The sequence below is a fragment of the Numenius arquata genome, chromosome 2 (assembly GCF_964106895.1).
Source record: "Numenius arquata chromosome 2, bNumArq3.hap1.1, whole genome shotgun sequence".
Lineage (NCBI taxonomy): Eukaryota > Metazoa > Chordata > Aves > Charadriiformes > Scolopacidae > Numenius > Numenius arquata.
In genome coordinates, this window is record NC_133577.1 from 77,846,505 (window position 1) to 77,857,104 (window position 10,600).

The 10,600-nt window shown below is 57.0% G+C and overlaps 1 protein-coding gene across 1 annotated transcript; it reads left to right on the forward strand.

Annotated features, from left to right (window-relative positions):
* Window positions 1-3,454: 3,454 nt before the first annotated feature.
* Window positions 3,455-10,344, forward strand: CSDC2 (cold shock domain containing C2). Its single transcript, XM_074169039.1, is given in 5 exon segments — window positions 3,455-3,562; window positions 3,565-3,612; window positions 9,273-9,538; window positions 9,802-9,924; window positions 10,182-10,344. Coding segments are annotated over 5 exon segments (708 nt in total).
* The last annotated feature ends 256 nt before the right edge of the window (window positions 10,345-10,600 follow it).

Below are 10,600 nucleotides of genomic sequence, written 5' to 3' on the forward strand. Positions count from 1 at the left end.
TAGCGCCCAGAGTTACACTACATTTAGCGCTGCAGTTAAGGTATCTTGATGTTGGAGTTTGTGTGACCAGCCTCATTTTGCCGAGTGGTCTATTTTTGTCCAGGTAGTACTGACACAATGAGTATCCACAAATCCGCAGCGCCTGTACGCACCTTTTCATACACAGCCATAAATTCTCCAGAGTCTCTCTCAGCAGTATTGGGGCTTTTCTGACATTTGGGAGCATGGTTCTCGGTTGCTGGTTTTTTTTGAAACTTCAGCTGCTTGAATCCAGGAATTGCACAAGGGTCTTTCTGTCACTCAGAGAAAATCCCAGGCACTTCTCAATTCTCATAATTGTACAGAAAAGGTGGAAAATACTATTTGAAGTTACCTGAAGACTCAGAAACTGGGAGGAAAATGAACCCCCAAATTCTTTTGTTTAAGATCTCCTCTGCCCTCCCTATCCCCATAGCTGTTGGGGAAAACTGGCTCAGGGACGTTGGAAGAGGTGAGTGGTAATTTGCATCTAGACTCTTTTGGCCGTCCTTTGATTTTCTCCAAAGGAATTTATGTATCTTCTCACGTACAAAGTCCTCCACGCTCCTGCCTTTGCTTCCGTCTCTGCAGGCATCTCCGGCACCCCCACTCCCTCTCTCTGTGTGATCAAAGCTTCCCCTCTTCTCCTTTTATCATTTTTTGCATGCTTTAGACTCTGCCTCCTTTGCTGCAGCGCATGCCCAGAGCCACCTTCCAGTCAAATGTATTCTGAGTTCCCCGTGCCTTTTCCGTCAAGAGCCTTCAGCGACTACGTGGGAGAGTCGGGTTCTGACGCTCATCTCCTCTGTTCAGTTTTTATGGTTTAACACGTGCAGCTGGGCACGCGGCTAACCCTGGTGTACCACAGATCAGGCGGGGAAGTGCAGGTATTTATGATATTCAGTGTACAAATGTTAAATGAATGCCTGGGGAAGAAGAGGGCATGCCCATACCACTTGTCCCCAGCACTCTTCTGGCATCCAGCTGTTTCCAGCTCAAGGCCCTCCTGGGCTGGATGTGGAGAGCTGTCACCAAGGAGAGCATGGGCCATCTCAGGAGAAACTCGGAGTGGAGTCTGAGAGCTGGCTGCTTTTCTCCTTTCCTTCTTTCACAAGGTTTTGAAGGGTAGATAGGAGGGATAAGCCTTGTGGTGTCTGTAGGGAGTGAATGGGGCTCCTGTTTCGTCGCAGAAAACTGTTTGAAAAGCCACAAGCAGAGCGTGATGGGCAATGGGAGAACCCACCATCAGTGCTCCTTGGTGATCTTACCATGGGCTGTGTCTCTTCTGTCCATCAGGCCTCTTTCTGCACCATAGTTCCCTGACAGGAGAGACACAACTGCTTGGCCATCCTGCTCCTCTGCCAAAGCCCCTGGGGCAGCCATGGATCAACACCCAGCTACCTGGATGGATGGGTGGATGGATGGATGGATACAGCCATGACCCTGTCTCCTGACTCTGCAACATGCCTCGTGGCTTCCCACATAACTCTTACACCACCCTTCAGCCTCAGGAACAGGTCTGGTTGGCACCATCACATTCAGCTACTTAGAATAACTCAAGGGAAGAGTCATGTTTAAGAAACCAAAAGCAACACCCCCATGTCACAAGATGCCCGTGACAGCTCCCTGCAGCACTGACACTGCGCCACGGTTGGTCAGGCTTCTTGCAAATTTTATTCCAGGATCACAGGGACCTGTGTGGTAAGGTGCTGGTGTGGTCTACCCTTCTTCTCCAAAATGAGGCCAGTATCACCTAAATTCCCCCCAAAGGATGCCCACCCAGACTGTTCTCAAAAACCTCTAGTGATGGAGACTCTGGTGCTTCCCCAGGCAATCTACTTGAGTAATTAACTGTCTGTTCTGTTAGAAAGCGGTTCCTAATGCTTAGCATCGATCTTGGTCCTTGCAATTTAAACCCCATTACTCCTCACCCTATTCCCCAGTGGATGCAGTGAACAATTGATGCCTGTCCCCGTCGCATCACCCCGCGCCCCCCAGAGAGAAAGTCTCAGGCTGATTTGTGACGTTACGTCTGCCCGAGGAGATGGCTCTCCTGAGCACAGTGACACTGGCATGGGGGAAAACAGAAAGGCATGATCTTTTGGGGCCGGGGGGATTGGCATAATGCACTGCTAGACATAATACCCTTAGAAAGCACCTGGGTTTGTGACGGCTGTGAGCCTGGAGCAGGATGGTGGGATAGATTTGTGGCATGTGTCCCCCACTGCTCCCCTGCTGTGCCTGGGGGTGACAGTGGCACCTGTGGGTGCTGGGGGGCTGCAGGCATGGGCAAGCGGGGAGAGTGGCTGCAGTGGCACCAGCGGGACTCAGGTTGACAGAGGAGAGGTTTGACCCATCGCGGGGGACCCCTCCTGCTCCAGACTTCCATCCCCCACTCCGGGGTCTTCCCACCCCCCGATCTCCCGCTGTGCCTGCAGCCTGTGGGGCTGCCCCGTCGCATCTAGCCGTGCCACCGATGCGCATTGCTTCGCGTAACCGGGGCTGACCCTCATCCCCATCCCCTCCGGCCCCCCATCGAGACTCGCTCCTTTAAGCCTGGCTCAGAAATGACCAGGCTGATCCCTCCCACCTGCCCGCTCCCCCTGGCCTGGCCCTGACGTCAGGGGAAGGCGTGTGGATGCGTGTGTGTGTGTGTGTGCGTGCGTGTGCGAGGCGCGCATCATACACACATCAGATACCGCAGACCCATCAGCAGCCGGCAGGCAGGCAGGCAGAGGGAGAAAGCCCCCCAAGAGCCGGGCTGCAGGCGAGACCACTCTGCTCCTCGCAAAGCAGCGGAGGAGCGTTCGGACCCACCGAGCACCGATGCTTGGCAGAACACAGCTCCAGGGAGCCCATCACCGCTAAGGAGGTAAGGGGGAGGCACAATGGCCATCCAGCTTGCCCGGGCTATTATTGTAAGCTGGAGGTTAAACTTCACGCACCGCCTTTTTCTTTCAAAGCTGCTTTTTCCTTTTGAGAGCGGCGGAGAGGTGCGAGGGTGAAGCGGGACTTCCCTCCTCCGGTTTGGTTATTCCCCACCAGCCTGAGGAACAATAACTCCTCTGGGGGTGGTGGTGGCCTCGTTGCGGGTCTGCTTTGGCCGGGGGGCAAATAGCTGGGGCTTTGCCACAGAGGGCTGAGATCAGCTGGGACCCAGCTCTCCAATTGCCATGGGGGGGAGGAGGCGATTTGTAAAAAAATCCATTTTATTAAAGCGGGCTGATAATGGTGGGGGCTGGAATTGGGTTTTCTTTGGGACTGGCTGCACTATTCATTCCTGCAGACGGCAAGTTAGATCCACAAAGGAGGAAGGAAGGACGCGGATGAGGACGTTTGTGCCAGGTCTTTGAACAGACACTATTCTAATGAAAAAAAAATAATAAAATAACAAAACAACCAAACCCCACAAATCTGATATTTGGGAGTGATGATTATGCATATATGCTTAAAAGGTAAATCAAGCCTCCATGATGGCTTCTCCCTTTGCTTCCCCTTTGCATCTGGCAGCCTGCTTGCTCTCCCCCATGGCCTCCCTGAGAATTGGGCAGCCCAGCACTGACTAAGGGAGCTTTTTATAATCAGTCCATAAAGGTGACATTCATATTTTAGCGCTAAGCAGGCTGTATCGTAGGCGAGACTATCTCAGCAAAGATCCCTGAAGTTGTGAGCGTGATTGGCTTAGCTGGGGAGGGGACGTTGTCAGTGTATATTCCCCAAAAACCGCCTGGTTTATTTTACCTATAGTAATTTGTCTCAGCAAAGGGGTTTTTAACATGCAGGTAGGCAAGGAAATTGCTTTGCTTGGTCTTTAACTCTTCATGGCATGATCTGGTAACCAAAATAAGGGGGGGGGGGGGGGGGGGGGGGGGAGATGAGAGGCTTTCATTAGCATTGGACAGAGACAGCATTTATAAAAACCTGCCAGACGCCGAGGCTGTGAGCCTCCTCAGAGGAAGGGAGGATGGAGAAACGTAGCCCCAGTGAGCGCTGTGGTGGCCCTGCTTGTGGTAACCCCTGCCTGGAGCCATCCCAGTTCCCCAGCTGGTTGCTGCCCTTCACAGCAGCCCCCACGGGGAGATGCCGATTCGGGGTCTCTGCTGGCCATGGCATTGTTGGTGGGTCCCTCAGCACGTGCATGTGCCAGGCAGCTGAAAAATGGGATTTTTGTTTTTGCATCGAGCTCTGGGGACACGCTCCCGCGTCTGGAGGGGTGTATCTCTTCTCTGTTTCAGCCCGTGTCTAGACAAGCTGGGTCTGGGGGGGCATCAGCCTCCCCGAGGATGGCGGCGGGCCAGAATATCGCTTTCCCTGCTCCGTGGGGTGAGGAGATGGCTGCCAGCAGCCGGCTGCAGAGATGAGGTGGTCTTTTTGACATACTGAGACCTCTTTGCTACTGGGGTGGAAGGAGCCAGGAGGTAAACCTGACTCCTAAACTGGGGCCACTGCAGTTGCGAGGGATGGAGAAAACGCGATGGCGAGCAGCCGGGAAGAGCCTGTGCAGGAGCTTGCTGGAAAAGGCAGCGGAGGGAAAGTAACCTCTAGCTCCTCGGCTGGGGAGGGGAGAGCAGCAGCACAGGGGAACCCGAGCGTGGTGGCTGACAGCATCCCGGGGATTTGCAAAGGGATGCGGGGGCGTGAAAGGAAATAGCCCATAAAGGCGACAGCGGGCCAGCCCAAGGGTCATGTCCCGCAGCTGGAGCGTGACAGCCACCAGCAGAGCGGCTGCCCGGCTGCCCGTCCATCTCTCCATCCGTCCTGGGCAGCCCGGGGGTCCCGGTGGATGGAAAGGAGCACAAAGAAGTGCCGCGCGGGAGGGCCGACGCACCAAGGGTGATTAAGCCAATTAAATATGTATTCCCCCGCCTGGCGGAGGGACGTGTGAGGGGTTTTTCTACGCTGCTGCTAATGAACGAGGAGTGGCAGACAGAGGCTGTTGTCTCTTCAAAAGGCTCCTTCCCCCCTTTGGGGGACCTTGAAAGCATGTTTAGTTAAACAAGGTCACAGCCAGCACCCAAGTCAACGTGTTTGGCTTTAAAGAGAGGGAGAGAGACAGTGATTTTATTTGATAAACCGCAGACCTTTCAGTGGCTGGTGATGAATGGGGTACTTGGATCTCGAGATAAAAGCTGATGTGTCTACTGCCTGTCTGCCTTAATTGGCCTGGGTTTCCTGCATGCGCTCGAGTGCAAGCGCTCCCGACTGTCAGCTCGGCTCGGCTCGGAAGCTTGCCCACCAAAAAATATAAAAGCAAAGCTGGCTGCCGCTGCCGAAGGAAACCTTGTCACCAGAGGTCTCTGGGGTTTTGATCTGAGATGGTTTCTTTGGGGAGGGGGGAAGACGGACAAGGTGGGGTGTGTTTTTTACAAAGAGCATCCTTCCACAGAACGCTGAGCTCGGTGCTGCTTATGCAAATCCTTGCCTCGGAGGACTCTCACCTCAGGGGACTCTCAGAGCAAAGCCACTGAGGGGAGATGGAGAGGAGTTCAGTGGAGGTCCTGCCAGCAGTGGCGGGGGGGGCTGTTATGCTGGAAAGGCTTCCCGTGCCTCACGGCAAAGCCGGGCTGCTGCAGCCTCTGCTTGCTTCCTCAAGTGACCCGGATTTTGTCCCTGCACCTTGTACGTGTGTGGGGTGGACACAGTGGTGTGGGTGGCGTCTGTGAGGCCAGGAGAGACCTGGGGTGGGGAGAGATGCTCTCAGCCCCAGTGGAGGTTAGTGTGACCGCTGATGGTGGAGGAGAGGAAGAAAAAGCCTCCTGTCCCCCCAGGTGCCCCCTCCTTGTTGCCTGCTGGGGCTGCAGCGTGGAGAAAGGGAGCCAGGGCTGGGGAGAGGATAGTGGGATAGAGCAGAGGGAGGGAAGGAGAAGACAAGAGGGTGGGAGAGGCTTTCCCTGCTGTGCGGCTGGGCTGGGAGGGGAGAAGACACCAGTGAGGACATGCTCGCTTCTCCCTTCTTCTCTCAGCCTGCATTTGCTGTGAGTTTAATTTCCTCGGTCCCTTTGTTTGCTGCGGGGATTTAAATGAGATGGGAGGCAGGATACCGCCCTGGAGCCCCCCGTGGTGCCAGAGCTCTCGCTCAGCCAGCTTCACCGGCACTGGCAAAGACGGGTGTTCAGCCACTGGTCCCCAAGGCTGACCCACAAATTTGGGGTACTCACACCACGCACTGAAGTGGGGCAGAGTACTGCTGGCCACGGAAGCCAGCCTTGGCATGGCTGGGGGACAGCTGGGTGTCTCTGCTCCATCCACCACTTCAGGCAGGAGTTAGGTGCAATGCTTCAGTTAGAGCAGGCTGCTGGGGGATGTGTCCATGGGGGGCTGCATACCCCCAAGGACGGGGATTCCACAGCCTCCCTGTGCCCTGTCCCTGTGCTTATCCCAGGGAGCTGCTGCCCCATGCCAGGACTCTCCCCCATATCCCCACGGGCCAGCTATAGCCCCCCAAGGTGCCCAGGGGCAGTCATGCCTGGCTTGTTCTCGCACGCGGGGCAAGTTCAGCTCGTGGGGGCAAATGGCAGCTCTGGGAGGGCACCTCCACTGCTGCCCGTGGGCCTCAGGAGCAGGCTGTCTGCTGCCTCTTCCCCAGCGACGTCCAACATGCTCCTACTCCCCACCATTGCTCATCCCCTGAAGCAGGGAGCCTTCCAGGGCACCCCAGCCTGGGCTGGTCACACAGGTGAACCTGGGGCAAACCCGCTCTCCGTTGCCACTTCATCTGTCCACACCATTTTGTCCCTGCAAGGCTCCCCCTCTCGCACACCCCTTCCCTTTCGCCTCTTATTTTTCTTTTGCCTCTGGGAAACTTCCATTTTTCCAGTCCCTTGTGGACCCATCAGAGGAAGCTCTTTCTGCTGGCGCCAACCAACCCCCTCAGCATACTAATAGTTTGCTCCAAGCATCGTTATTCAGGTTAAATACCCTCCATTGTCCCTAATCTGGTGGGGGAACCAAAAGGCCTTGTCAGCGAAAGCGCGCACAGAGGAGGCGCGCCGTGGTGACGCCATTTTCATTGTGGCGGCTCCATGATGCGCCAGAGAACTGAGGGCCACTTCCCCCAGGTGGTCTCGCTAGTCCTGCCCTGTCACCTCCTGGGAAGGCACCAGATCCTGTAGCGATGCTTGGGGACCACATTGCTTTTTGCTACCCAAAAGCGGCCTGGCTGCTCGCCAGCGCAGGCAGAGTGGTCAGATGAGGGGCACAGATGGCAGCAGAGAAGCAGCTTGGTGGCTGCCCCGGCTTTCGGGTGTCTTGCTTGGGTGTTCCCTGAGCCTCTCCAAGCTCCTTGGGCATGGGGAAGGAGATGCTGAGCTTGGGCATAGGGGAAGGAGGTGGTGAGCCCAGGCATAGGGGAAGGAGATGCTGAGCCTGGGAATGGAGGAAGGAGAAGCTGAGCTTGGGCACGGGGGCAGGAGGTGCTGAGCCTGGACATAGGGAAAAGAGATGCTGAGCCTGGGCATGGAGGCAGGAGGTGCTGAGCCCGGTGGGCTGGGAGCTGAGCAGCCCCAGTGCGGGGTGGGTTGTGGAGCAGAAGGCAGGCACGTGCGCTCCAGTTCCTTCATGGCAGAGAGGAGCCACTGAAGCGCATGAAAGGTTTGGTGCAGGGGCGGATGGGAGAGACGTTTCAGAGGGGTTTGTGGCCACAGCTGGAAGTTGTCTAAGAGGGCAAGGAGGTCTTGGGGTGGGACCATAGTGTGGCCTCTGCTGCCTGGAACTCGGGGTGAAGCTTTGCAGGGCTGAGAGGGGGCAGTTGTTAGGAAACATCTAAGTCCTGGATGGACACCAAAGTGGGACTGGCAGTGGTCAGGGCTTGGCGACAGGCAGACCCCCTGTCAGGGGAAGCAAGCAGAGGTGGAGTGAGGGGAACAGGAGTCGCCTGGTCCCTCCTCGAAACTTCAGCTGCTCTAGAAATCTTTTCCCATGTCCTTGGTGCCTGCTAATTTGGGAATGGAGGTGACCCCCTTTTGCACGTCCCCCCAGGGCCTCCACATCTCAAGAGGCTGCAGATGAGTCAGAAATCAAATTAAATATTTGCTGGGTTTCCCGGTGTGTGCAGGTGTCCTCCCAAAAGGTGCCGCACGCCCCAGTGGAGCAAGAAGGGCTGGGGGGGGGTGGCAGGGAAGGGGATGGTAACTCCAAGGGATGTTGAGCTCCTCAGCTCTAGGTGATGGGGAAACCCCCGAGCCTGAGGGGTGATGGAGACAGATGAGCCCCCACCCAGCACCCCCAAACAGCTGCTGATGTGGGACACCCTGAGACAGAGACACCCAACGTCAGGAGCAGTGACTGATAGGAAGAGAAATGGGTAGAGGAAAGGTTTTCTGAGCAAGCGGCTGCAGTGCTGATCACACACCAGAGCTTCTTGCTGGGAGGCTTAAAAATGCTTAAACAGACACCCACATCCCCCCTCCCAATTTCATGCTCAAGGTGGTTTGGTGAGGACAACCCACGGATTGCTCTGGCTTTGCTCTGGCTCGGCAGGGGACCTGGCCATCCTCTGACAGCCAAAGGGGCTGTTAACCCCTGGGGCTTTAACTCCTTGCAAACCACATGATACCAGCCAAAAACTGGACCCTGATGACCAGAGCGGCAAGAGGTTGTGCTTGTGTTGTGGCTCGTCTGAGGAGCCCAAGGGGTTTGTGTGCTGCCAGTGGCCCTGAAATAGCCTCCTGGTGTCCCTTCCCTGTAGGAATGTGGCTGGTCGGGCAGCAAGCCGCTGACTGGGGCTGGGATTGGGTCCGAAGTGCCATAGCGATGAGGCAACCTCCAGTGGTGGGGAGACCTCAGACCCCTAACCTTGACCTACCTGTTTTCTCAGCCTTTTTTCTTCACCCTTTTAGCAGAGATCTCAAGCTGGGGGAGATCTCAGAGGCTAGGAGACCTGGTGCAGCATGGGTATCCTTGCCAAAACAGTCCCTGCCCATGGCAGCCCGTGCTCAGCTGCTCCTTCTCCCAGGGCGCGTACTGATCTAGCGACTTCATCTCTAATATGTGGGATTATCCTGGAAAATGAAAGACGCAGCAACAAACTGGGCTTTTTCTTTCCCTCAGGATTAATTTGCTGGAACATCCTGGATGGGCTTCCTGGGGCAATGCCCAGTGCCAGGGGTTGGTGCCCAGTACCAAAGGCTGATGGCATGCTGCCTTGCCCACACAGATGTGGGGCCAGGAGCAGAGTGGGCAATTCCTGACAGCAAACTGCCTCCACCAAAAGCCCCCCTGGGGGGACCTGTAATCACTCCTCCTTTGCTCCCCAGGTCTCAGGCATCAGTCCCACACGCCCGGGCACCTTTTCTCCTGCCGCCCACCTGCCCATCCCCAAAACGGAGGAGCCTGCAGATCCCACCATGTCGTCGGACCCCAGCGCCCCACCGGCGGTGCCGCCCCTGCACTCCCCCAAGTCACCAGTGTGGCCCACCTTCCCCTTCCAGCGGGAGGGCAGCCGCATCTGGGAGCGGGGCAACCTCCTGCTGCGGGACCTGCCCAGCCCCCTCCCCACCAAGAGGACCAGGACCTACTCGGCGTAAGTACCCGGCACGCAGCAAGCAGGTTTGGCTCTGGCTGAGCTGAGCAGGGACCGTGGTAACCAGCAGCATCTACAAAACCTTTTATGCCCGGTGCATGTTGCCATTGCGGCGCCTGGCATCACTGCACCCACCTGCCCAGGGTGCTGCGGGTGGGTGCCATGCCCTCTGCCAGGGAATGCCATGTTTCCATAGCAAACCTCTCCCTGTGCTGCCCCCTGAGTGCCACCAGTGAGAAATCTCTGTCCCTTTCCTCCCGCAGGACAGCACGTGCCTCCGCCGGCCCCATCTTCAAGGGAGTCTGCAAGCAGTTCTCTCGCTCCCAGGGCCACGGGTTCATCACCCCTGAGAACGGCACCGAGGACATTTTTGTCCACGTGTCTGAGTAAGTCTGGGGGTCACATGGTGCCGGGACACCCTGGGGGAGCTGTGCCATCAGCATGGGGCTGGAGACGTGTGGGCTGCGGATGTCTCCATGGGGTGGGAATGGGGCTCTGTCTGTCCTCTACCCCACCTCGCCAGTGGGTTTTCTTCCCCAAGGCGTAGCTGGTGGCTCGGGTGCCTTCCTTGGTGCTGGGTGGTCGGGGGTGGGGGTCTGGCTTTTGGTCCCAGCCCCACCACCTCTCCTCTCCTCTCTTGCAGCATTGAGGGGGAGTACGTCCCGGTGGAGGGGGACGAGGTGACGTACAAGGTCTGCCCCATCCCTCCCAAGAACCAGAAGTTCCAGGCAGTGGAGGTGGTCCTCACCAACCTGGCACCCCACACAAAGCACGAGACATGGTCCGGCCAGATCATCGGCTCTTAGGCGCCCAGTGGGGGCCGCTGGCCGCTTGGCCCCGGGCAGCTCGGCCCCCTGCCTGGCCACTCGTGGGGGGCTCAGGGGGAGCCAAGGCAGCGACGGGACCGGGGCTGCCCCCAAACACGCAGGCGTTTGCGTTCAGTGTCTTTTATAAGGTTACGGTTTCCTTTCTCTGTGTGTGTTTGTAACTGTCTGTCAAGGGGAACAGGGGAAGCAGAGGTCTCCCCTGCCACCCCCACAGCTCCAGGGGCAGCACCAAGCC